Source organism: Haliaeetus albicilla, chromosome 3 (genome assembly GCF_947461875.1).
Source record: "Haliaeetus albicilla chromosome 3, bHalAlb1.1, whole genome shotgun sequence".
Classification (NCBI taxonomy): Eukaryota; Metazoa; Chordata; class Aves; order Accipitriformes; family Accipitridae; genus Haliaeetus; species Haliaeetus albicilla.
Genome location: NC_091485.1, coordinates 57,838,908 through 57,866,722, shown reverse-complemented (window position 1 = coordinate 57,866,722; position 27,815 = coordinate 57,838,908). Strand labels below are relative to the sequence as shown.

At 44.0% G+C, this 27,815-nt stretch overlaps 1 protein-coding gene and 1 long non-coding RNA gene across 3 annotated transcripts; one reads left to right on the top strand and one right to left on the bottom strand.

Moving 5' to 3' along the window:
- Positions 1-6,282, top strand: TMEM74 (transmembrane protein 74). Of its 2 annotated transcripts, none has more exons than XM_069779910.1 (2): positions 1-156; positions 948-6,282. In XM_069779910.1, exon 2 carries the CDS (start codon positions 1,109-1,111, stop codon positions 2,063-2,065), a length of 957 nt encoding a protein of 318 aa, XP_069636011.1. In that variant the 5' UTR covers positions 1-156; positions 948-1,108; the 3' UTR covers positions 2,066-6,282. The 2 variants fall into 2 exon arrangements, with proteins under 2 accessions (XP_069636011.1, XP_069636010.1); XM_069779909.1 differs by having other exon boundaries at positions 7-156; positions 900-6,282.
- Positions 6,283-6,429: 147 nt separating this feature from the next.
- Positions 6,430-18,930, bottom strand: LOC138684820 (uncharacterized). The gene is made up of 3 exons (XR_011324119.1): positions 18,857-18,930; positions 17,712-17,724; positions 6,430-6,588 (listed from the first exon to the last, which is right to left on the bottom strand). It is a non-coding gene; the product is annotated as an uncharacterized lncRNA (long non-coding RNA).
- Positions 18,931-27,815: the final 8,885 nt, after the last annotated feature.

The window sequence follows — 27,815 nt, the reverse complement described above, 5'->3', positions numbered from 1 at the left end:
CTGCCGGGGTGTGAGCGTGTGTCGGTGCGTGTCTGCGCGCCTGTAACCTCGGTGTCACTCGGGTCACACAGTTGCGTGTGGATCCAGCTACTCCCCGCGCCGGCGGGGATCGCGTTTCCTAGCGTGGCCGGTTCCCGCTGAGGTCCCGAGAAGAGCGTGAGTGAGCAGCGTCTGTTATCGATCACGTATATGCTATAGGCGCACATGTGTTTTCTACGCATGCAACACATTTATGGGCTGCAGGCTTTTGCTAATGTCACCGGGCATTCGGCCGCGAGGGGGGATGGGGCGCAGAAGAAGGGGGTGAAAACGAATTAATTGCAGATGAGAAGTAATATCCGTCTTTGAGTCATCAGTCTTTGAGGCATAATTTCATCCCGAAAGCTCTTAATCGAACGGGAGATCTGCTATAGGAGAGCACTGCTTTTCCCATAGGATTATCAGATTTCCACCAGAGAATACAGATCCTGGATTACTGAGCTACATGGGATTTGTGTGTTTCTTTCTAATTAGTCTGTGAATCTGAGTTTAAAATTCTTCATTTGGAAGGGGGTGGGGGAGTTACTTGCTTCTAAAAGAACAGACGTCTCATTTCTCTGGCGTTTTATGCAGTTATTCTGGTTATCCTGTGCTCTGTAGATGACTTACTGCCTTAATTGGATATCAGTGTCAAAGGTTGATTAGACTCCCTAATAGATTTTGGATCTGCAAGAGGATTGCAGTTTTAAATGCGTGGTTAAAACAATCGTGTTTGCCATCTCCTCTCGAACAGTTGAGAGGAAGACTGATGTATTACGTTTGCGTTATCTTCTCTTTGGTTTATTAATGTATCATCATGAGGTTGTCGGGTTTGGTTTTGTTGTTGTTGTTGTTTTTCCCCTCTGCTATTTCATTTGCAGACCGAAAAGAAATGAATGTCAGAGAGGATTTGTTTAATCATTTAACAGCTGACACAAGCCATGTCCCTGACAAAACGTTGGTGAAAGAGTAGAAGATTTCTGGGATACAGCAGCTCCGGCACCGTGAAGCCACTTCGGCGGGTCAGGGGCAGCAGCGTTCGCTGAAGGATGCGGTAGCCTGGGAGTCGGAGCTTGCCGGGACGAGGTCGATGGCTTGCATGGAGCTTCTCTACCTGGCCGAGGAGAGCAGGCAGGCAACCCTGGGCACCGCGACGGGCTGGAGCCTGCCCTGCCCTCCCTACGAGCAGCAGCAGCGTGAGGGGGGTGAGGTGGACCCCAGAGCAGCCGCTGCCGTGGCAGCCCTGCGCTGCGAAAGGCATTGCAAGCCCTCGCAGAGGGGCCCTGTGGCTGAGCCCCCCCTGGCACTCCAGCTCTCCCCCCCGGACACCTCGCCCCAGGAGCACCCTGCACCCCCCGGCACCTCCCAGCCCTGCCACCCGCCCGAGCACTTGCCCGGGGAAGAGGACGGAGGGAAGAAGAAAGCCTGCTGCTGTGCCCAGGAACTCGAGACGTCATTCACCTACGTGGATGAAAATGTAAACCTGGAGCATGCAAGAAGTCCCCCCAGTCCTACAGGCGGCCGCTGCCAGGATGCCCCTCTGCAGCAGCGTTCCTGCAGGGAGCTACCGCCCGAGTGGGTGCACGATTCTCCTTCCCTGGTCTCCGAGGAGGACGACGCTGCCTCGGAGGTGGCGGCCGGGAAATCTGTGGACTACGGGTTCATTAGTGCCATTTTGTTCCTGGTTAGTGGCATTTTGCTGGTGATCATTTCCTACGTGGTACCCAGAGACGTGACGGTGGATCCCAACACCGTGGCTGCCCGGGAGATGGAGAGGCTGGAGAACGAGAGCGCGAGGATCGGGGCTCACTTGGACCGCTGTGTTATTGCCGGGCTGTGTCTCTTAACCCTGGGGGGAGTGGTGCTCTCGAGCCTGCTGATGATGTCCATGTGGAAAGGGGAGCTGTACCGGAGGAGCAGGTTTGCGTCCTCCAAGGAGTCTGCGAAGCTCTATGGGTCTTTCAATTTCAGAATGAAGTCTGGTGCAAACGATAATATGCTCGAGCTGTCATTAGTTGAGGAAGATGTGCTTGCCATAGATAATTAGTGTGGTCATGATTTTTAAGGCAGCATTTCTACAGGAAAAAATGTTTCATTAAAGAAAACAGATGCGGCTAAAGATAGCTGGTGATGCCGTTTATTTGTCTGACAAGAATGGTTTTTTCTTAAGCTCTATAATCGAATGTTTGCAGTATATGAGCACTTGTTGTAAAGGGAAAACATGCCAGAGAAAATGCAACTGATATAAAATAATGAAAACCACTGAATAAAAAGAGATTTGTGATAAGTAGGTTCCTCATATACTCCTTTATCCTAATATAAAACATTCCATTGCTGTAATGCCTATATAATTTTCTTATTACTCCCATATAGAACAGGAACGACCTTGACACTTTGGAAGCTGTTAATTATTGCAGCCTGCAGGATTATTAACATTCTACTTGGTAGACTGTTAAGAAGCAGGACCAATAATCAAATAGCAGGGCTAATATTTAATTGAGGGATGCTTTTTTATCCTTTAATTTTAAGCTGATCCCTTCTCTTCTACTGAGTGAGAGCTTAGGGAAAAAAGAACACCGCTTGGTCGTGACTTGCCACAAACCTCCCATATTTTCAAACAATTGTACAATTAGTGATGATTATTTAAAATATAAAATAAGAGGCAAAGGGCAGGGAACCATATGGCTCATGGTATTGGTAGGAGACAAAAGGCTCTTTCAGCTTAAGGTCGGTGGCTCCATTTCAGTTCAGATTAGCAGTGATTGGTAGTCATTAACTTCTGATAGCTATAGTGACCCATTATAAAAGAAGTTTAGTTCCTGGTAGACAGATGTCTTTGTATGAAAACTGCCATAACTTGAATTAACTGACTTCTTGTTTGGAGTCTCAAAAGACCCAAAGAGTGAAAAAGCATGGGGATGCTGAGACCGAACACTTCTCCTTCAGTACAGTTGCCAGAAGAAATTCAAGCTCAGCTGCAGGGCTTTGCTTATACTGGGGCTGTCTGCATCTTACTAGTCATTTTGAAACTTCAGTTTTATGTCACTAGGCTGTCAGCCTTCTCATAACCAGCAAGGAAAGGTCAGGAACGAGCTTTGTGGGGCTTGTTCAATAAAAAACAATTTATTTGTAAAAAATAAATTGTCAGGAAAAAGAAAGGTTGAATATCAGGCAGTTTACTGGCTGACATGGGACTCAACATAGGGGATGATCAAGGGTACATGTTGTTATTAATTGCAGTTCTGTGGCACAGTTGCCAGAAACCTGTACCACTGATTCTCTTTACTTTATTATCAGCCAGTTTCTGTGGAACATTGAAGTTGTGTTCTTGCAGTGCTGAGAAAACCAACAAAGATTGTTGTATGCACTGCTGTCAGTTCTTACTGAACAGTGTTAACATATATATGTATATTAATATATATATGTGTCCCTGCCAAAGCCAAACATGAGTGAAGAGCTCTGTCTGTACAGTTCCTGACTGCAGTCTTAGTAGAAACATGTGATTCACTGTTATAGCCTTGTCAGTCATCAGTTAAGTCTCAAATATCGGGAATATCAAATATTTTTTAAATTATAGTTTTTTTCCCCACTGTGACATACCCGAGAAGAGTTCTCTTGGGAAGGGGGGAGGAGATCTCCTTGGTGCCCCCTTTACCCAGGAGTATGTGGCAGCACAAGGTTCAGAATAACGAGCAGCAGGTGGAAATGCGGGGTCCTCGTGCGGAGAGACAATGCTATTTTGCCACTTGGTTCCTCATTCCCTCTTCTCTGGCTGTTCATGTCAGGAGACACATGCAGCACCCGAGTCTGGCACTCACCTAGTTCAGTCCCTCCTGCTTTCCGGCCACGGGTGCTGGTGTGGGTGCCTTTGACCGCAGGCCCCAGGAGCTGCGCTGCTCCAGGTTCATGCCTTAGGTCACTGTAAATAGCGTTTTGTGGTGCCCAGGCTTCAATGTTGGCCCTGCAAAAGAGATGCTGCTTCTGATATTACCTGCTCTAACCGCCGCTTTAGTTCAGTGTTTTTTGGTAATTAAATGAGCAGCGTTATTAGGTGGTGCTGCTGCTGCCTAGTAGGTGATTTTGCCAGTTTATGTCATGATACGGAGCGTGTTTGTGGGCAGGAACTCGACAGTGGCCAGCATCTCCACAGTAGTCTTTGGAGAGCTTACATCCCTCTGGATGTGTCCTCAGGGATTCAGGGTGGAATTTCTAGGGTAAATAAATGGAATAGCTTCCAGATGTAAGGAGGAGCCTTCAGCCTGTTGTGATCGGTGAGACTGAGGGAGGAAACAGCCTGAGGAGCAGGACACGGAGGAGAAAGACTCCTCCGTAGCGGCCCTTTGCCTGCTGGTAGGTATGAGGACACTGCCTGCAGGGCTTGACACACGGCTCGAGGTGGGGCGGTGGGGACAGCACTGCCTCCTGTCCTGCCCTGAGGACACAAAGGGGCTGGCTGTGGCCTCCAGAGGTCCAGGGAAAGCTGTGCCAAGCAACAGGGCAGACGGTGCTGAGCCGGGGGCAGCAAGACGGTGTGGGGCAGGGGACAGATGTCGCAGGGGGTGAAAACCCTTTCACCAGCCGGGGTCCCTAACGGGAATCACTGTACTCACCTACACAACAAAAGCTCTAAAACTGAGGCTGGTGGTTCTGAGAGCCATTATTTTTATTTTTTAATGATACATATGCATAAAGTTGGAGTACATTCCATTATTGCAGAAAGATGACAGCTAAAGCTGTAAGGATCACAGATTTCTTGTAGGAACCATGGCATGCCTTAATGCTGATTATTAGCACTAGAAAAAGGAACGCTCCCCTGACTGTCAGGATGTTATTATCAAGTGAGAAGTTTTCTGACACTTTGCAAAATGCCTGTCACAGATCATGAGCCTGCAATACTTAAATGAACCCTCAAATTTTCCCTGAGCATTTTAAGGAAACGGAAGTCAACCTAGTAATCTAAATATACACTGCAGAAGCGTGAGGAGTAAGGAAACTTAAGTAACAGGACTAACACAGTTTCTTTATTTTGGTGTTAGTGTGTGCTAAGAAAGAGGCAGAGGAAGGCCTTCAGAGTGCCGGAGTTTAGCAGATGAAAACTCTCAGGACATTTCTCTGATCACCCAACAAGATACCTTTACAAATTACAGGACTGTGTGGGTTGGTGGTGTGATATAAAACCTCTGGAGTCTCAGGTTCTCATGCTGTGCGGTGCGACAGAGACCAAAACACTTGCTGTCTGGTGGCCGATGGTGGAAAATGAATGTATTAGCCTGCTGCCCGGTGAACGAGCCTTTGCGTCGTTCACCTCGCACGAGGAGGTACCAAAGGCTGAGGCCAAGGGAAACAAATTGCCCTCTCCCGCACCCTTGCAATTTGATTTCCGCTGCTCAAAATGTGAATGCGTTAAGGGTACAAGCATGAGGAATTATTTTTTTTTTCCCTTCCCCGGGCTAAAGTTGTCACATGGATCATTGGAGAGCTTTCTTCTTTGGGGATGTAAATTTTGGGGCATACCAGGTGGGTTTTAGGTGCCCCCTGGAGTACCTCGGAAACATATCGGGATTTGTGCCGTCAGTCAGTTTACTTCTGACCGACCCTAACAGCGAAACGTGACGCTTTCCCATTTTCTACCTCATGACACGTCTGCGGGCCGGGCTCTGCCCTGGCCTCTGCCTTCCCGCCGGAGGGGACCCGGAGGCCTGCAGCCGCCGCGGCGAGGTGCCGGCAGCCTGCGGCTGGCTCCCCACTGTTCAAACAGCTCCCCGGTGACCCGTTTTCTCGGTTTCTTTTTCTTGATCAGACGTCTGTGGCTGAGGCCGGCCGTTTGGGAAATGCCTGGCACCTGCTGGGGACTCTCACCAAAAAGGAGGCCCGTCGCCACAGGGTCCCAGCCCTGCCAGGCGGCAAGCGCCCAGCGCGGCTCCCAGGCGCAGCCGGCCTTGCCTCCTCCCTGCCAGCCCGAAGCCGGCCCCGCAGCAGAAATGTCCGAGACTCTCTCCTAGGAAGCTACGCTGGGTTGTTGCTGGTTTTTTATATGTTTACAGTTTTTTAATCTTTGTAATTCTTTCAAAAACCTGTCTGTAATGAATATAAAGCTTACCGACTGGGAAATCAACCGGTTTAATCTTGTAAAACTCCTTTTTTGACCCACAACAGGGCGAAACGTCACAGTCCATCGTGAGCTTTTCAATAGTGCGTTTGATGCCTTATTATGATAGCAACAGCGTTCTGTACAGATTGAAAAATAAAAGTCTATAAAGCTGAGCCCTGTCATCACGGTCCTCTTTGCTCCTCGCTGAACAGCCGGTTGCAGTGGCTGGCTGTTCCCCTCCACGCCGCGGGCGCAGCCCCTCGCCCTCAGCCGCCGGGAGCCGTGGCAGGGCCCACCGCGGGCATCAGGGCCGCCTGGTGAGAGGTGGCGGCAGACCCGGCTGCGCCGGCGCGCCGAGCTCGTCCCGAGCTCACCCAGCCACCATGGCCTCGCCAGCTGGTCCTTCCCAGTCAGAAAGTGCCAAACAATGCAGACTTTAAAACTCTACTGCACCAGTGTCCCACCTAACTCCGTATAACCTGAAAAATAAAGAGAAAAGAAGGAGGGTGGGACCAGCCGGGGCTGCGTGAGCAGGCAGCCGGGGAGGTGCTGTGGCGGGAGGTGGGTGTCGAGCCCCTGTCCGCCATAACCACGTGCACCACCGCCTCAGTACCACGTCCTCACCCCGGCCTGGCTTGGCTGTGGCCAGGGCAGGATGGCAGCTGGTGCCGGGCCCAGTGCCGGCCACGGTGATGACGGGTGGGCGCGGGGTCCCCCAAAAGCGCTGGCGGCGGCGGGTGGTACGGGGAGAGGCAGGAGCGGGGCTCCTGGAGGGCTGTGGGCCAGGCATGGCTGCCTCGGTGGCAGCTTCGGCTCCCCTTCCAGAGGGGACACCAGCGTGCCATGGCTGTGCCAGAGTGGGGCAGCGATGGGAGGGTGCTGGTGCGGGGACGGGCGCCAGCAGCTGAGCAGGACCTCCAGGGAGCCACGGTTTGCTCCCAGCATGCGGTTTTTTTCTCCCAGATCCCCAGTGCATGTCAGTTAAGCACCTTAACCACCTTTGGCAACCTCTGCTCTCTCGCAAATGCGATACGAAGGTTATCGCCACGCAGGCTATGCCCTGTAACATTGCTTTTGTTCCAGTGTGACAGGATCAGGCCCTTTCCTGCCAGTGCCACGTGAATCAAAGCGTGGGTGGGAGTGCCGCGGTCGGTGGGTGTGGATCCAGGCTGGAGCAGGGGCTGTCTCTTTCCACAGTGCTGGGTACAACGGGGCCCCGATTCGCAATTCAGGTTTCAGGCTGTTACAGCTATAGCGGTAATACATGTGTCCCTGAGGCGGCCGAATTAGTACAGTAACAAGGCACTGGTGCCAGATGTAGCCTACGATGTGCAACCGATGGCTAGGAAGAGGTTAAGAGAGTAGGTGTATTTATAGATATGACAATCCATCAGCTTAAAGATCTGGGAGGCTTTCTAACTGGAAGCAAACACTAAATTCATTGTTAGTCTTTTTTACAGGATTCTTCTTAACCTTATCTTTTTAAATATTGAAGGATTCATCTCCATGTCCTATATTCACAGGGACTTTTTTCCCCCCGTGTTTGTAAGTCCTGGCAAGGTCAAGAGTCCTGTAGAATGCAGTGAGGTGAGACTTCTCTGATTTTCTTATCAGTTTAAATTAAATTGTGGCTGTTATAAATTTTCATAAAACCAGACAAGAACCTTTTCTTTGAAATGAACCTGGTTAACGCTTGTTTGTGTAAACATAAATGCAGTGCCCGCTGTAGAAACTCAGCCAAATAATGCATGTTTTTATCTGATTTTCAATACAAATCCACAGTTAAAATACTTCTACAGACCTGGTGTATTAAAGACTTGTAAAGAGTTTTCTGCTCATTTATGTGCAGATTTGTCCACCTTTACGTATGGTAAAAAATACTGAGGTATTACCATTAACTGAGTTGCACTTTGCAGGTATTTGTGCATTGCAATCTAACACCTGCATTTTTTTTCACCTGCAACCAGTGTATAACTTGCAGACCCGCACTGAAAGTGCTTCCATCTGCATTGGGAAGTGAGATACCATGCATCACGATACGTAATGTTTTCAAAAAGCCTCCTGCACATAGATATCAAAGTTCTGTATAGAGCATATAGTGCCCCCATTTTACAGATGAAGTGACTCATCTCCTTTGCCCAGAGAGCCAGCTGGAGAGCTGAGGACAGAAACCAACCTCTTAAGTCACAATCCAGCACTGCAGAAAGAGCTTAATTATTACAGAACCCCTAGGATAAATTATTCTAAAAGGGATGGCAAATATTTTTTTTTCTGAAGAATGCCATTGAAGTTTAATTTCAAGCACAAAATAATTTTAAAAAATCCTAGCAAAGTCAACAGAAACTAAATTTTGCTAATATTTGGGGAATGTTTTGCACACTTAAGGCATTAGTATTATAGTAAGCTTTTGGGTTTTTTTCAAGGTTTTAAAAAATCAATAGGCTTCTGTTGAAATAATAAAACGGATATCTTTATATCAGCACAGAAGGCTTCTCTTTTCCAATAATAGTCTCTGCTTTGACAGATGTGTATGCAGGGAAATTTAGCTATTGTTGAATAAAACATTTCCAAAAGCAAAATTGATTAAGTCCCTTTTGTAGAGGAAAAAAATCAATTCTTCCCATTAGAAGTATCTAAAAGCTGTTGATCAGCTAGAAATGTAAATAAAGTCCTTTAATCACTATTCTCCAACTGTACTGTATCCACCTACAGGAGATTGTCTTTTGTCTCTTTATAGCTTAAAATAAATTTGGTTCAACTCTAACATGAAGCAGCTTCTGACAAACTAGCCAGAGTAACTGTGCTCAAATGTGAATAATATCAAGTAGCTATCCTGACATTTTGGTATTGCTTTTCTCAAGGATTAGCTGTTCATGAAATGAATGTACACTTGATAACAATATATCCAAGCTGGGAACAAAAATACATTCACTGAAAGGCAGAGCAGTAGAAAGTACGTGACTATTTTCTGTTTCTATGTATTATCTTCTGATTTCATGTAATAAAGACAGCACTTCCGACATCTCTTGATTAGTAGTTGTTAAGGGCTATTAAGGGTCACAGAGGGCTATTAACAGAAAGATGCAAAGTCTCTAGCTCTGTAAGTCCCTAAGCTTCTGATTGCTAAGAGCTGAGAGAATATGCTGGTGCATGCTTGCCCTACACTTTGTTTTATATACAGCAGTATCTGCTGCAGGCTACTATCTGAGACAATTTTGTGATAGATGGACCTTTGATTTGATCCAGCCTGACCCCGTATTCTGAAAACTTTATGCTTTGCCTATAGTGAGAATACCAAGTAGTTGCTTTGCCACTGTGGCTTCCCAAAGAAGGAACTATGGATCAATAAGTCACGGTCTTACCTTTGTTTTTCCCTCCTTACAGGAACGGTAACCGTGGCTGGAAGAGCTCTCGAGAGGTCATTTTCCAGCCTTCTGGAACTTCATTCACCCTCCATCAGTCCTCAAAGATAATTGCTTATGGCTGTGAAATTGCTTTACTCAATTCCCTGAGCACTCTAGGGTGAATTTTATAAGGCTCACATGATTTGAAGATATATAATGTATCTATGTAGCTTCTTTTTCTGCTCTCTACCAGCCTAAGTTCTTAAATTCTAAAGTTTATGGATAGTCTGAATTGTTTTAGATTTTTTAATGAGGTAAAGAAAAAATAATAGGCTGAAGCACTTCAGCCTTCTCAGTGTAATTTTCAATTGTGCTCCTCTCTCCCTCCCCACAAAGCAGAAAACCTTTCTTCGTCTTTTTTTCTTTCTAGTATAAATATAGAGCACTTCCTCATGACCTTTTTTTCTCTTCTAGCAGGATCTCACTTGCTGTCCTTGCCTGTTGTCCCCACAAAAAAAATATTAATTATTAAATATATGTCCTAATTTCCCCAGTGGGGAAATTTCTTAAATTTTAGGTCACTCTCATGATTAGCCAAATCAATGTTTACAATGCTTATTTTTCTTTCACATATGCTTATCTTGTTTCCTTAATTTTGGTTAAGGATTTGCTAGATTTCCTGAATGTCTTTTTCCTTTAAATTTCTGTTTCATGGGAGCGCACCAACAAGTGCTTTGAATTTAATGAAGTTTCTTGTTCCTTGGGACTCCTTGTCTGGAGGCAGAAATAATCTGCTGTACCAGCTCAATACTGTGTTCGTTTTTGGGTTTTTTTTTTGTATAGGTTGAGCTTGGTGAACAGCCTGGTGACTGGGTTCCCCGCTCCAGCCTACCTCCATTCGTTCCTCACTCAGCCTTTCTTCCATGCGGGCAGCAATGGTCCAGGATGGAGATATTGTGGCACTCTTGCTCTTTGAGCCAAACTATGTTACTAAGGAAAATACTACTCCTTATCTATAGTATCAAATGACAATGCACAGCTATTGAGATGGGAAATACCTTCACTTAAACTTCACAGGATATTGAAACCAGTCTTAGCAAAGAGGCGAGTTAGAGGCAAAAATCAATATTGGACAGTGTTGAAATGCCTCTGTTCAACTGCTGTTTTAAGTGGCTTCTACAGAGCTTTCAGATCATGTTGCCAACAAATGGAGGAAATACAGCTTTTAAAAAGTCAGAGAATTATTAATAGTGTGTTTGACCTCCAGCTCTGCACAGTCTACAGAAAGAGCATCATTTGTCACATGCTGCTGCCTTATGCCTAATTCTGCAGCCCCTGTTGGGAAGAAGTTGCACATAGAAGTGCATTGCAGACAGTGAGGGTCAAAGCTTTAGATCCATGATGGACTGTGGGAGGGAAGGAGAGAGGAAACAGCTCATGGTCAAACCCTGAACAAAAAGGGAGGGGCACAGGAACCATTCACCTCATACATCATTCACACACTAATGGTATTTCTTGTCCTGGTGTGTGAGAGAAGAACATTGACTGTGCTGACATTACACTTTCAGCTTTCCAGCAGGGACAGAGAAGTATGGAAAGAAGCAAATGTCAGATGTCTTCATGAGAAAATGAATGCTGCAGCCACCATCCTGGCATCCGAGGAGTGATCTGGGGCCCAGCACCTCCAACTGGGCTCCTCAGCAGGCTGGTCTGTCGCACAGTATTTGCAGCACAAAGAAGCACCCTGAACCTTTATTAACTTTAATCACTGTCTGAGTAACGTAAAGTGACAATCCATCTCTCTTATTGCTGTTATTAAGTCAGTTTTGGACAATGCCTTATCATCTGCAGGAAAAAGAAGAGGGGATGTAATGCAGACAGCAAGTTTCTAGGTAAAATTAGTGTGTCTGAGAAGGGGAGAAAAATGCCACATACTGGGCTGAACAAATCTTTGCATTGATTTCTGGAACCAGAGTTGTAGGAGCACCACAAATGCATGTCTTTATTTAGTTCTCGGATTCAAAGAGCTGTCAATCTTTCTCTATCCAGACAACTCCCATTTGTGTTCACATCTGGGGTGGTTCAGGGTCATACATTATTTCTGCTTGCGCTATTCTTGCTTTACACTTTGATGCCAGCTCCACAGTCCTTCATAAGCCTCCCGTATGCATGCATGCATACAGCACCACTTGAAAACCACTGCCTTGGTGGCACCAGGCAGTGTCCAGCTGACACATGGCACCACTGCAGCTCCAGGACTGCACATGTGAGCCTGGATAATGGAATATATTTCTGTTCTCACAGGGAGTCTTAAATATCCTTTTAAATATCCACAGAGATGTCATTTATACTTTTTCATCTGAGAGCCCAAATCTTGTCTATCAATGGACATGCCTGTGGTGTGTGCTGTGTGGCTCAGCAAAGAACTAGTTCCTCCTTTTTGGTTGTCCTACCTCTTATCTGGTTCTGGATCCAGTGCGTAGGAATAAAAAGGCAATTATTTCATATGTCTCCTCCTATGCAGATGGGATTAAGCCTGCCTTTCAGCTGGGTGGCTGAGGTAGCCTGAGACAAAACTTGAGGCCAGTAATAAGTTACTGCTCCTGCACAGAGCAAAACGAAAGGAAAGGAGTTGTGACTCAGAAAGATGAACAGCTCCTGGGGATGCTCCGCAGCATAGTGGTAATAGCTCAAGGCTGTGGCTCAAAATCACAGTCTTAACCACAGTAAACTGATCAGTTTTTAGTGGCTTTTTTTTTTTTTCTAAGTGTGAAGGGTAGAATCCAGGCCATGGAGGACTGACAAGGAAAGTTTGTACAATGTTTAAGAATCCTTCACTGGAAATGCCCCACATCCCACTTAAACGTGCTATGACACACAGTAACAAACTTACATAAATAACTGTAGTCATTTATTTACATGCAGAATGAGCCAATGCAAGTAGGGAGGTCTGTATCCAAACACCACAGGATCTGAATCTGTCACAGCTCCGAGGGAGAGAGCATCTCTCTACTTTGAGCTGAAGCCTCCCTCATGGGATGCACAGGCTAATTGCTGTGTTCATCCAAGATGTTTACTGTCATTTATACAGGACAATGTTTCATTAGTTCCTGTTTCAATGAAGGTATTTTAAGCACACATAGTTAGTTACCTGTGCGTCTTACCATTTAATCTTGGTGAACAGAAGGGGAAAAAATAAGAAAAATATTTTTCATTCTTCTTTTGTCAGAGAAAGTATATGGAACTAAAAAGAAGAAAATGGGAGAGAGAGTGAAGGTCTTGTCAGCAAGCAGGTAGGAATATGGATGTCATAATGGAAATAGCTACAATCAATAATTATTGGGGAAATAGATTTCACGTTTCATACTGAACTGAATTTAGTCAGCTTGATTGATGCTGTTGTAATACAGCAGGCTAATCAAGAATGTAAATTAAAAAAAAAAAAGAAAAAGAAAACCAAAGGCAAGTCCTTACATAGCAATACAAAAGCAATGACTTATAGATGTTTTGGTGATGGTCAACTGTTTTTGAGTCATATAGTATCTATTCACTAAAATCACTGATTAGTCATTCTCTATACAAGTAAACCAATTTATCATCAACAATAAAAGGTCCTGATTTTGAAAGCAACATCTCCTTTTCATAAAATATGTCCTTTAGTTATGTTCAGTGTGTTCAAAGGTCCCTATCCCTTTCTATTTTAATGGAGGGGACAGTCAGTTGCTGGGATTTTCTTACGCTACACTATATAAGACCAATTATGTTTCTAGTAATGGTATTGGCAAAGATTTCTTTGAATTTAATTGCTTTGGACAGACCTTAAATTCTCTCTCACATCATTTTGTCATCTTTCAGAATAAAAGTTGATTTTACAATTAATTAGAGGACACTCTACATTCTCCAAGTTTCCCCAAGGGCACAAATCACCCCAAAACCTTAGGCAGCAGCTTCATGAGCAGCTGAACAAATCCAGCAGTTTTCTGATGTTCCAAAGGGGGATCTTGTTTCTCCTTCATTCTTTTTCTCTCCTTCACTGCTCTCTCACCTCTCCCAGGCATGCAGTCCCTCTCTGCTTTGTGTACCAGCTCTGATGTTTGTCAGTCCCCTTTATAAGCTGATGGCAGGCTTGGCAGAAGACTATTTCAAGATTGTTAGAACAATTTTAATCTCTCCTTTCCATTTTCCTGTGTCCCACTTGCTTCCCACCTTGGGAAGAAACTAAGATACCCCTGGGAATTTGCTCCTCAGGACATACCTCTGTGGGTGGGGACAGACAGACCCCTTGCTTGAGCTATGCAAGCTTTTGAGCCAACTGGACACAGAGCCAACTCTGGTCCCAAGCAGCATAAAGCTGCTGTAGCATGGCACAGTGCCCAAGCAATATACTGTGCCTCTCAGCATATTAACACAGCTACGTGGTTTGTGGCATGGAAGTGCCTCATACATGGTTCATCTAGGTTTGGGCAAAGGGAGCTTGAGCTGAATGCAGCTGCCTCTGTAGCCTTATGTCCTTAACCGTCATGTTGATTGTCCTCGCTGCTCTGCCAGCTCCGCTCATATCCTCACCCCTCTCCTCCTTCAGCATCTCCCCTCCTCTTAATTCTATATCTCTTGTATTACTCACAGTCTCTTTGCTGTCATGAGCTGCATGCACATGCTGGGCTAACTTTTCAAGATAATGCATTTCTGCTCTCTCGATGAAATATGTGTATTCCATTTGGTTTATTAGCTAATTAAACTGATCTCTAGAAAACCTTCAAAATGTCTTCTGCTCTTCTGCAGTGAAGCTAATTTTTCTTTTCAGTGCTGGCAGTAGGAAAATGGTCTACATGCCCTGCAGAAAAGTTTGGGTTTCATATGGTTTTATCCAAAGTGTTTCAAAATAATAATCTAAAAGTCAGATGCAGATATTCAGGAACCTTTGGCTGAATGATCGCAGCAAAAGAAGCATATGGAAAGTACAGGCATTGTCTGATCTTACCCTTCAAGCTGATGGATAAATAATTTGCCAAAACAGAGATTGCTTAGAAGTTAAGAAATAATTGTCTTTGCTCAGAAACATGTCCCAGTGACTATTCACTACCCTTGAGTTTATCACCGGATGACACTCAGTGTGTCAGCTTTCAGAGTTTCGTAAAAGCTACTGATGGAGAAGAAGCTATTTCATAGAATCGTGGTGGAGGCTGGTGGACATCTCTGGAGCTTGTCTGGTCCAGCCCCTGCTCAAGCAGGGTCAGCAGGAGCAGGTTTCCCACAGTTTGTCCAGCTGAGTTTTGAATATCTCTATGGATGGAGACTCCACAGCCTCTCTGGGCAATGTGCTCCAGCATTTGACCACCTGCACAGTAAAAAAGTTCCTTCTAATAACTAAATAGAATTTTATGTATTTCAGTTTGTACCCATTGCCTCTTGCCCTCTTGTCAGTGGGCACCACTGAGAAAAGTCTGGCTTCATCTTCTTTATCCCCCCCCCCCCCTCAGGCGTTTATACACATGGATGAGATCCCCCTGAGCCTTCTTCTCTCCAGGCTGAGCAGCTGATTATGATAAAGTCAGAGCATCATACTTTAAAGCCATCATGCCCTGAGGAGCACAGACCTTCCAGCAGTTATAACTTGTAGCACCTTCTGGCTGGATCTAGAGATCTCTGCCTCTAGACAGATGAAAATGGAAACATTGTTCCAAGACAGATGTCTCCTAAAGAAAAAAGGTATTTTTCCTCAACACAAGCAAGGACTACAAGGTGTTCTAGAAGGAGTTTCAGTTTTTTGCCTGTCCCCAGCAAAACCAAAATATTTTGCTTAGCTTATGTCAGTTTGAAATGAAAATACATGAAATGAGAAGCTGAAGCCTTTTGCACAAGCATGTAAAAATGAAATTTTATCATTTTTTAAATTCCCCCCTGTCTTTAGTTCATCTAAAACTAGTCATGAACTGCAGTCTTTGACAATTTTACTTCTCATCACAACACTATTAATCATCACCATCTCAGTTCTACATCTATCTGGTGCATTTCGATCTCCTCATTTTTGTGTGGGTTTGATTCATGAACACCAGAAATAAAATGCAGACACTGGGCATTTTAATAATTTTTTTTCAGCTGAAGAAAGCAACTTCTAAATTAACAGTCAGATATCTGAGGCATATATCAGTTCATGCCTCCCATCAGCAAAGGCATTTCATTATTTTGCTACTTGCTTAGCTCATAAATGATGTCATGCACTTTCTTATTTATTTTTTACAGTGCAGGAGGTGACTGCATGATAAAATCTTTCTCTCCTCTGAAGTTTTAAGTGTCATGGCTTTTTTTTTGTTTTCTTTCTTTCTTTTGCCAGAGGACATGCTCAGACTCTTTTGGATTAATACCAGTTTTCCTGACTGAAGATAAAAAAAGCAGTAAATAATAAAAAACTATATCCTCCAGCTGGATGGTTATCATGAGTTAAAAATGCAAACAGCTTGTAATTAACTACGGCGTGTGAAGAGGTTTATACTCTGGCCCTGAATCAATGGGAGGTTTGCCAACGGCTGTGGCCCACATTCTGCAAAATTCTCTGAAAGGAAGAAGTGTTTCTTCCATAGCTGTGAAAACAGGTATAGCAATAATGAAATTTGAGGTTACAGTTGAAATTGATCTTACTGATACGGAGACCCAACTTGTGCTTGCTTAGCATGACAGCATCTCCACTGCAGTGTGATTCGGAGAGCGCCTTGGGTTTCCTGCCCCTCTGGCAAAGCCCCGAGGGATGCGCTGCACTAAGTAGTCCTCCGAACACCAGGATGAAGCAAGTGCTGCTTCCAGCAGATTTATGTCTCATCGTTAATTGAAGCTTTTCCAAAGATGCGGTTGCTGTTTCTGCTTCTTTGTGTTGTCTGGTGTCTAATAAGGTGTGAGCTGTCACTACACTTTTCTCTCAGCTGGAGCACTTAAAAGGTCCCTGTCTCCTATTCAATTGCTAGTGTTCACTGAATGTAACAATACATATGGCATTTATCCCCCTGTCAAATTAGATTGGGATTGGTTAATAGGATCAAAATTTATGGAAGTAAAGTTGCCAACAGACATGTACATGTGAACATATATATACAGGGTAAGTGCAGGCACCTCATTTCACTGTGTGGAAGTGGCCTACTGAAAAGACACTACCTCTCACTAGTAAAAACCAAACTGGGATTTTTTTATGGTTTTGGGATTTGGTTATTTTCACAGTTCTAACAATTCTAGGTTTCAAAAACATTTCAGTAACAATTCTTTGTTGCTGAATAAGAACTTGATTTTTTATGTGCATGGTTTCAGCGTTTCCCATTCTGATAGGATATTTGATTTGTTAATAGATCTTGTACAGAGGTGAAGCTATATTTTCCTATAGTAATTACCCATTAAAATTATATCGGTGCAGGCAGGAATAAAGTACAGTTTACACAAGGTCTAAAGCAAAGGCACTTTGAAGACCAAGTTTCTTACATTAGTCCCTCCTGGGAAATTTATAGGCACGTTAATTACTGCTTTTTGCCTCTATGTTATTCTGCACTCTAATGGTATATACCCATGCACAAAGACACAAAGAGGATGTCTGCATTACCCTATACCGAACTAGGAAAGCAGAGCATACTGTTATCTGCAATTCAACAGAAAATGATACATTGATCTTTGACAAGCGAAGGACAAAAAGAGGGTTATGATCTGGCATTTTCAAGCAGTACCAGTAAAGCAAAACCTTACAAACAGCACTATATCAGCTAAAGCCCTTTGTCATGACAGAGTGAAGACCTTTCCTCTGTATTGTTTAACCACAGGTACACACACAAAAGTACAGGATGTTCTCGTCCCAGTCTCCAATTTACTGGAGACGAGAAATTGATAGTAGAGGGCTCCTGGATTTAACAGATGGATTTATAGCCTGACCAGCACTGGTAGTTTAAGCAAGTTGGAGTAACGCACCATGTGAATAGTTCACCAAGAATTTTGTATCCCTGGAAGTTTTAAAATCAAGATGTATGGTTTTCCTAAAATAATAGTAATAATAACTGTAATAATTATTATAATTATAATAGAGGCCCTGTGTGCTGTGTAATACAGGAGATCAGAGAGGTAATGACAGTCTCTTGTGACCTTAGATGCAGTAATTGATTGTAACTACTCTTCTTTGAAGCCTTAGCATGCTTTACTGGCCTGAATTAGAGCTACTGGGTCATCTCGTGCAGGTCACATAGCATAACCACTTTGCTTCAATTCTGCCCACATATCATTTTCCTTACCTTATATCCCTGCCTCACAGAGTGTATTGGCTTTGTGTGGCAAGGTTTTGGTAGCGGGGGGGGGCGTTACAGGGGTGGCTTCTGTAAGAAGCTGCTGGAAGCTTCCCCTGTGTCTGACAGAGCCCATACCAGCCGGCTCTAAGACTGACCCGCTGCCGGCCAAGGCCGAGCCAATCAGCGATAGTGGTAACGCCTCTGGGATAACATTTTTAAGAAAGGAAAAAAAAAAAAGTTGGGACAGATGGATAACAGCAGCCAGAGAGAGAAGTGAGAACATGTGAGAGAAACAGCCCTGCAGACCCCCAGGTCAGTGAAGGAGGAGGGGGAGGAGGTGCAGAGATTCCCCTGCAGCCTGTGAGGAAGACCCTGGTGAGGCAGGCTGTCCCCCTGCAGCCCATGGAGGTCCACGGTGGAGCAGATCTCCACCTGCAGCCCAGGGAGGACCCCACGCTGGAGCAGGTGGGTTCCCGAAGGAGACTGTGACCCCGTGGGAAGCCTGCGCTGGAGCAGGCTCCTGGCAGGACCTGCGGATCTGTGGAGAGAGGAGCCCACGGAGCAGGTTTTCTGGCAGGACTTGTGACCCCGTGGGGGACCCACGCTGGAGCAGTGTGCTCCTGAAGGACTGCAGCCCATGGAAGGGACCCATGCTGGAGCAGTTCGTGAAGAACTGCAGCCCGTGGGAAGGACCCAAGTTGGAGCAGTTCGTGGAGGACTGTCTCCCGTGGGTGGGACCCCACGCTGGAGCAGGGGAAGAGTGTGATGAGTCCTCACCCTGAGGAGGATGAAGCAGCAGAAAATAACGTGTGATGAACTGACCCCATCCCCGTCCCCCTGCGCTGCTGGGGGGGTTGGTAGAGAATCTGGGAGTGAAGTTGTGCCCGGGAAGAAGGGAGGGGTGGAGGGAAGGTGTTCTGAGATTTGGTTTTATTTCTCATTACCTTACTCTGGTTGATTTGTAATAAATTGAGTTAATTTTCCCCAAGCTGAGTCTGTTTTGCCCGTGACAGTAATTGGTGAGTGATCTCTCCTGTCCTTATCTCGACCCACAAGCTCTTTGTTATATTTTCTCTCCCCTGTCCAGCTGAGGAGGGGGAGTGATAGAACGGCTTTGGTGGGCACCTGGCGTCCAGCCAGGGTCAACCCACCACACAGAGCAAGGCTGTCGAAGGAGCAGTCTGAACATCTCTTCTCAGCGTCTGTGCACCAGCCAAAGGAGCTAGTGGGCACAAAGAGTGGAGTAAGCCCTTCCCTCTGCAAGGAGAAGTACAATATGCATCCCCTTGTTTCCCAGAGGAAAAGCGGAGGAGAGGGTATTCCCCAAGGAACTGCCTCTGGATAATAGTGTACCCAGGTTAACTTGGAGCCAGGACTCTGATGTATCACATTTACTTGGGCCTATAGCTAACGAGGCAAATTAGCCCTACATGAATAAAATATCTGTCAAGCAAAACAGAGCCGCGTACATTCCCTCTGAAATGCTCTCGTGTGCGTGTGCCAAGAAAGGCAATCTGCTGGTACTGAGCATGCACAGAGCGGCCTTACAAAAGGCCGATTCTCTGCGTGAGCAGGGCAGGAGGGTGCCATGTCCCATAAAACAAATTGCTACTGTTCAAACCCCTGAGAACAGGCAGAAGGAGAGGCTGCTATTGAGTGCTCCAACTATCTTGCTCTCTCTCAGGATAAATGGCTGTTATAGAAAAGGCTGCTTCAGTATTTCTGGAATGCAGCAACATAGTACATCAGGTTAGTGGGAACAGGTAAATGAACCTTATTTACTTATATCAGAAAGACTCTGTATTGTTAGATTTTGGGTTTCTTCCAGTGGGTGATCACATTTTTACAAGGTCAAGTGGCATTTGACTCCAAGCATTCAATCTATTAGGAATGGGAGGGAATAGGAGGGAATTAGCCTAATGTCAGCTCAGAAAAAAAATGCTTTTAGTACAGACATCTTTTTCTACAGAAAGAAGACTTCTGTACTGCCTCTGCTGCAGTTTCCTACTAGTTATTTCTTAGCTTCTTGGGAAATGGAGAGCTTGAACTGACAGATGTCTCTCATTTTATTAAGCACAGCTATTATAAAACATTACTTACTTATTGCTTCTTAGTTCACTTCAGTGATTAGCATTTTCTGCACCTCTTGAAGCAATGCAATAGAAATGAGAGCCAAAGGCAGCAGAGAACCTGTTCCAACCTCCTTCGTTCTTCTGTACAAGCATTCGCTTGCAAATGCCAAACACAAACTGGGTGTTTTCTCCCTGTGCCTAGTGTGAAATGCAGAAAGGATGAACAGAATTGGATTCATCTCTTACTTGATAAACAGATGATCCAGTTTCAAACCTGAAGTTCAAATCTCTGCTGGGTTCTTCCAAGCAAGCACAGAGAGGCGGAGGCTTCTGCTGAGCCTCTCACAGCTTTTTCTACAAGAGTCGTCCTGCTATAGCCCCCTTCTCCCATGCAGCAAGTGTATCTACACAAAACCCAGACCTAAGCTGACACCCACTGCACAGCCCATCTTACATGCTTCCAAGTAACACTGGTTTCTCTGCAGAGGATCATGAACAGACATCAAAAGTGGCCTCTGAGATGCCTTTCTCTGAGCAGTAGTCTGGTTTCTACCCTTGTACGTGAGTACATCTGATGAATTTCCTTGGAGAAATGAAAAGCTGAAAGATACTGCTTACAGTACCCTGAGTGACAAATTAGGAGTTGGGGATGGAAATTAGTGTAAAGGAATTCTCAGTACACTGCTGGAGAGTCATGAGATGCAGATGTCTCTTAGATGAAGAACAGTCCTGCAAGGCAATTATCAGGAGCCTCAGCACTTAAGCCACATGATATTAGATAAGAGACTTAAGGGAACTATTTTTTACAGGCAGGAGGGAGAAACATAATAAAATTAATCTTTTCCACTCAAGTGGATCTAATGCTATACATCATCTATGTGTCCAGGGAATTCGTTTCACTTATTTGGGATACCAAACTGGCCAATTACATTACAAAGTCCTTATAAACCCTGTTACAATGTTTGTGAGATGCAAGTAGACAGAGAGCCACAGAGAACCCTAAGATAAACACTGGCAAAAGAAAAAACAAAAAGCACACACTCTTACTAAAAGAAAATACCTTTGTGATGGAAGGAGGTAATGGTGGTGAGTAGGGAGTTAGGTGCTAAAGCATCTCCTTTTAAATTGTTTATTCTATGTCTAACTCACACTGAGTTGTTAGCGGTTTTTTTAATGTCCCCAATTAATTATACATCAGTCCCAGCACGATCACTCTAACAGAATTGACTAAAGAAACATGTCAATGAAGTGTTAACAGACATGAAAAATTAAATCTCATCACTAGATTCATTACTCTTGCCTTTGTATACGGTAAGGAAGAAGTCAGGTACATAATGAACTGCAGTCTTGCACTTTGAACATTGAGAATGAAGCAAAATAGTGTTTTTGAAGTGCTACAAAAGGAAATCACCTGATTACGTATTCAGAAAGCAGTGATCCTGGCAATGTGAGGGGAAGGAAAAAAAAAAAAAGAAGAAAAAAGTATAAAGTAACTTGTGAAAGAGAATACCCCATGTGAACAGTGTAACTTTCCCAAATTTTCAGTTTTCCTTAGGACTTATATTAAGACACAGAATGCAGTTTGTAATTCGTGCGATGCACATATGTAATCACACGTTTCTGAAGGCCCTTCTTCAGCTTCTGCAATTCACTTTTTGCTCTAATAATAGAGCAAACATCTTAGATCGTCCACTATACCTCCTCAAAAATGTAGGATGAATCTCTTGAATACTTTTGCTGATGTCATATCCAGTCTATTTTTAGTGATAGTCTCAGTTGCCTCACAAACGTCCTGTTAGAGAGGGTTTCCTGGTCTTTCCTATCATCCAAGCCTTACCTTCATCTTACTGTTGTTAAGTCTTGTCTCCAGAAACAATTCAGAATAATTACTTTCATCAAACACTTTCATCAACACATGCAGGAAGCATCTTGTGTTTGAATCGTATGCATAGATATCACTCAAGAATTTATGATCCTTAGCTTGAGATTTTATTTTGGATCTATTCTCCTCTGAGCTGTGTTTCATTTCAGGAACCCAGTGTCTGTCTTCTGTCCCTACGCCAATGCTACTGTGATAGAAAACAGCTCAATGTTCGAAGCCATCCTTTGTCATGATTCGTGATTGCTGTGGTCAGTATTTGCATTGCTGTAGAATGTCTTATGCTGAAGTCAGTTCCCAATTTCTTCTATTCTGAGAAGTCAATGAAGAACATCGCAGAACCCATCATGTCTGTGTTGCTTCCTTCATCTTCCACTTTAATCTGATCTCTTTCTCCCTTACTTTTACCTGTAATTGATACATCAAGTAAAGGTATTCCAGAGTGGATGCCTGTGTTGTATAGGACATATGAAAGAATAATAGAATTACAGAATGATTTGTGTCAGCAGGGACCTCTTGAATTTTTTTGGCCAAGATCTTCCTGAAAGAAGGGCTCCCTTCAAAGTTAGATTAGGCTACTCAGGATCATGTCCAGCTGAGTTTTGAGGATAGACATTCCCTAAACTCTCTGGGCAGCTGGTTCCAGTGTTTGACCACTGGGCCACATATAAAGAATATTTTTCCTTATATATAGAACCAGAATTTCCCATGTTGCAAGTCATGACAGCTACCTCTGTCCCTTTGTCTGCCTCCTGTCAAACCACCCTACTAGGTAGCTGCAGACAGCAATTAGGTCCCCTTCTTTTCCACGGACCAGCTCCCTAGGTCTAGGAGCCAAAGCATTTACGGGAAGCAGCTGCAAGATGTACGGCTCACACCTTCTCTTCTGAGCTTGGCAGGAGCTGCTGCATCTCACAGGGGAAAGGAGCGTCAGAGAAGTGATCAGTATCGTCCTGCCCTCTCTAAGGGGCATCATCTCCCATCTTCACTGAAAGGCTGAACTTCTAATTTGGAACAGAAAAATGCAGTCTTAATAATATATCACTTTTAAACAGTTTCTGGTGCTGAATGACAGGGTCTAGCTGTTCAGTGGTGAAACCCCAAACACACCAAAAAATATTAATACGGCCGTCAGCACAGCCATGTCATCCCATTATCTCAAATCCTACTGAAACACAGAAGAAGCAACCTTTCCTCAATACAAATACCTTATTGTAGTGCTTCAGAAGGTCCTGTCCTGTACCACCACCTCTAACTTTTTGATTCTTGACCATTTAATACTGACTGAAGCTTGTGAGCGCTCTCTCATCCCTGCTGTGAACATTAGTTCTGGACCCCCACCATTTCCACCCCACCCCACTGCTCTTCAAAAAAAACCCCATTTCTCTGCTGCTCTTGTACTTTCTTTGCCTTTTTTTTTTTTTAATTTTTTGGGGTTTTTAATTTTGCTGTGGTTTAATTACCACAAATGAAAAAGGAAACAGTTCAGGCTGAGTGGCATTGATGTCCTATTAATAACTATCTATCAAACATATATTTCTCCATAAAGATTTTGGGGGGATAATTTTATTTAATAATGAGGTTTAAACATTTTACTTGATGTTGTATCTTGTAAAATTGATTAAAGCTGTAATTAATCTTCTGTAAAAGTTTTAATTAAATGGGAACTGAAAAAAAAAAGCAAAAGCAGAAAATACCCTCCCCCTTCCATCTATATTCTGTCCTCATTTCTATTTGAGTCAGTCAGTAATCTCTTTTTACCTTTCCACCAATAACAACCATTTACCTAAAAAAGATGCTGCTGCACACTGAGAAGGATGAAGATAAAAATGCTCAGATGCTGCACTGAGGGGTGTTACACTAAAGACAAAACCCCAAATAAAAGCAGAGAGAGACATTAAACACATAATATAATAGCTTTCCAGATGCAGAAATCTTACGTATTCCATAGACATTGCTCCCTCTAATGGGAAGTTAGTGTTAAGCTTGCAGGTATAGCCTGCCTAATATAAACCATAAACATTTGTGGATATGGTTCACAGCACTTTCTGCAGGATTTCTGGACACACTTGGAAAAGAAGTTAACAGAAGTTACACAGGGAATGAGAAGATGAATGCCATAGCAGGGGAAAAGAGCTTAGAAAGAGCAAGATTGATTGGGCAATGGTTAAGAGAAGAGAAATTATACAAATTGCATGAACAGGAGAGACAACTACAAACAGAATCCACAGGTAATGGGAACCAGTGAAGAGGACACAGAATACATGAATGTCCACAGAAGTGGTTGCACAGGGGTCAAGCTAAGTTTCAGAGAGAACCAAGAGACAGAAGATGAGAAAAAAGTACAACATGCTCAGGCCCAGTGTTTTGTAGTTTCAGTGTACAATATCACGATGATGCACCTACTTCCCTTTATTTTCTGTTTTAAGTTGCATATCATTTGGGAGCCTGATGTATTCATGTGAAATCCTTGGTTTTTCTTGGACTTCAGGAAAGAACATTAACTGAGGGGATTTGGTTTTGCTTGTTCCTCTAATTCTGTTTTTGCTGGGAAAGCTCTTAATACATCATTGGATCTCACCTCTGATTCATGCTTTCCAACCTGACCTCAGAGGAACCAGGGACTGAGACCCACCTCAGGAACTATAACTCTGGCCTGAAACTAACGATAATTACCACAATTACCATCCACTTCCCGCAAAACTGGAAAAACAGAACCTCAGCTTTCTTCCATATTGCCTTGGCTGCCTTCCCTTCAACGTGGTACGTCTTCTCCAGGTTTTGTTGTGGGAACTGACAAGACAAGGCTTGCATTTGGGAACATATTGGCTTCCATGCTGATATTCCATCACTTAAGAAAAGGGTTAAGAATTGAAACTAGTATTGTAATTCACAAAGAAAGTGTGTTCCAAAGTCCTCTGAAGCCAGTGGAATGAATCCCACCAACGTCACCAAGTACTGGCTTAAGGCCTTAGTAAATACAGTATTTATAAAGGAATCATTGTACATAGTGGGTGCAAAAAAAGATGTCTCAATAATTCAGAAACCACAACTGAGGAAAGAACAGAGGCAAAGATTGAGGCAATGATTGCTAGAGGTGAAGGCTGAAAAAACATGGATGTTAGACCAAAGTGAGGTACGGAAGGAAAGTTGAAAGACATGAAAACTAGACTGAAGTTGGTCCAGTATCACCTACTGCTAGAAGAAGACAAGCACGTTGTCCCGCGCTGATGTGCCTTTTATTCCTTGAAACACTGTTGCCTCTGCAATTTTCTTTATCCTTACCTGATATTTACTACTTCTTTTCCTGACTGCAACTGCACTATACACACTGTTAATTAACACTTTAATTCACATAATCTGCCCAAGAAGAGTTGTCCCAGTCTTTTCAGTTCTTCAGAGGTATAGACACATCTAAGCGCACTGGCACCACAGCCCTTTTCTTGTGCAGAGAAACAGCCCACGGAGCGATGAGACGGGAGTACTGTGAGTGCTGGGATGTAACACCCCTCAGATCAGAGGGCCCCTAGACTCAGTTTAGTAAGGACTTCTCTGTACTTTGTGAAAGTATCTTAGTACACTGTATCTTCCCATGAGGGGCTAGAGGGTGCTGCTCCCATCACCTTTATGTGAAGCCTAGTCAAGTGGGTTGGAACAGATTTTAAGGATTTGGCCTAATCCAGGACAGCATTTGAATGTATTTTCTGCTTAAATTAACCTGCATAAAATTGGTTTGCATGACAGCTTGTCAAGCTAGCTCACCTCTTGTAAATCAGATCTTCTTACGGCCTGGTCTCCTCCCAGTGAGATCCACCACATGGCCTTCAGGCATCAATGGACATGCTTCAAATGTCATGACTTTAGGGTCTAAGTTCATAACTGTTGGCAAAGCTCATCGATCATAGAAGAAACGCTTCCTCTTTGTCTGCTTCTCTGCACTTATATGCTGCATATAAGGCAGCGAAGAGTTCAGTCGTTTGCTAGATATCATGGCTTGTTATGCGGTAAGTCGATAGGAACAGCTCTGCATTTGTAGGCATGTAGATGTGCTGCATTCCACCTGAGGTACAAAAGCAGCTACCAGGTGGTCTCTGTATGGCTTCTCTCATTTCTCTCTTGTGCTGCTAAGTCCTTGGTAGAGAGGTTGCCCCAGCACTTGTGGTTACGTCTCCAGCATTGCAGAAGAGCAGCCCTGCAGAACAGGAGGGGCAGTACGAGATCTGGCAGCGCTGAACTAACATTGATCCGCGGAGAGTTTGGTCCCTGGGGGACTGCACTTGTCTGGCTTTTTAACAGATATTTATACTTTCCTTCACTTTATTTTCGTAAGGAAAACACGAGCAGACTGCAACCTACTGAGAGTTTCCAGCAGGGAGCAGCATTTATTCATTTGTGAAGCAGAAGAGACTCCAGCCTGAAAGGCTCAGGCACCTGAAGCTGAAATGCAGTCAGAAAAAAATGTTTGCAGATGAGTGGACAAGCAGCAGCGTGAGGGGTGTGGGAGGGAGGGCAGATGACACAATTGGCACTAGGCTTCTCTCGTCCTCTTCATCGGTGCGATGCCTCTGTGAGCATGGCTTGGTATTTAGGACTAGAGCGGTTGGATGCTCAGAGGCAGTGCCAGCAGATTAGGTGGATCAAAACATTCCCATTTAGAGAAACATTTTCATCAAAAAGTTCACAGTGTTCTCCCCGGTTCAGAATTATTACTTCAGGTACTGGAAATCCAGATTTAAGCTCTCACTAATAATGTATGCATAATATTATCATGATCCTAATAACATAGCATATTTTGCTCTTAGAAGACTAATAGAGTTCTTCATCCACCTAGGCTACTGCCTGTTTTGAGAGCTTTCAATTTTAAAAATATCTTCTAAGGATGTTTCTTACCTGAAATCTTAACAATTTCAAATCCACAGTCTCAGAATGTCACAACTTTCAAATCAGCCTTCCGCAGGGAGAGACAGACAGGCTGTGAAGAAGTACAAAGGAGAATATTTTAGTACTTGGAAACAGTAGTAAAAACCCTCTTCATTACATAAGTGAATGTCTATTAAAAACAGTTTTATAAAAAACATGTACCTCATTGACAGCACTTGTGAGACTGTCACAATGCTTCCTATCTATCCCTGTGCCAGTCAACCCGCCCTGGCTCTGCACAGCCGCCTCCGAATGCCGCCCCCTGAGAAGTGGTTGTGTCCCAGTGGTGGAGTCTCGGAGTGGTTGAATCAGTCCATGCAGAGTCAGGTAACTACTATAGTCTACGTAGACATACCCAAAGTGGCTTTAAACCCTCAGACTGGATTACAAGAGCAATGAAGCTAAAAGGGCATGTGCTTGTGTGATCCTCTATGGGATCCTGGGGCTCTCAGTCTGTGCTTAACAGGTAAAGCCTGTGCCACTGACACCTCAGCCTTTCAATCCCCAAGTTAGGAAGAGAGAAGCAAGTTCCATCCTACCTCTAGCTAGAATGTTATATAACTTTCTAGTACCCTGGCCTTCCCTGCAGTCAGAAATGTGCATAGTCACAAATTAGATTAAACTGACTTTTACAGACACATTTTACTTTCCTCATATTTTTTTTCTCTTCATGTTGGGGCTAAAGGTTTGCTTTAGTAAGACTGTTATGAACATTCAGTTGTCTTAAATATGTATTCCCACATCTTCATTTGCCTAGATTTATTTTCTAAGTATAAACTTACTTTGGGTAAACTTAACTTTGCATGTCCTGGATTCATAAGGCTTGGTTCTGAGATAATAGCAACATTCCTGTAATATTTTTTTACTCCTCAAATTACTATATTCTTTTAGCAGTAACTCCAGATTAATGTAGCTCTGTTTCCTGGCATCTCTTACGTGTTTTTAAATAATTAAAACTGCATATATGTTCTCTGTATGAGAAGTCCAAAGGCAGTACCAACAGTGTGTTTTCACTAGTTTGAAAACTGGTAGACTTAGTATTAAATTCCTTTTAAAACTCCAACTTTGAGCAGTAGATCTGTCGGTACAGAAGAGTCTCCATGAAGCATCAGCCAACACAACTCAAATGGCAGCAACTCTGCAACACTAGTATTATGCAGTGACCAATGTACCTTGGTACACATACCTGAATTAACTAAGGGGCCTGTGAACAGTAAAGCTAGCATGTGGTTTGAAAGT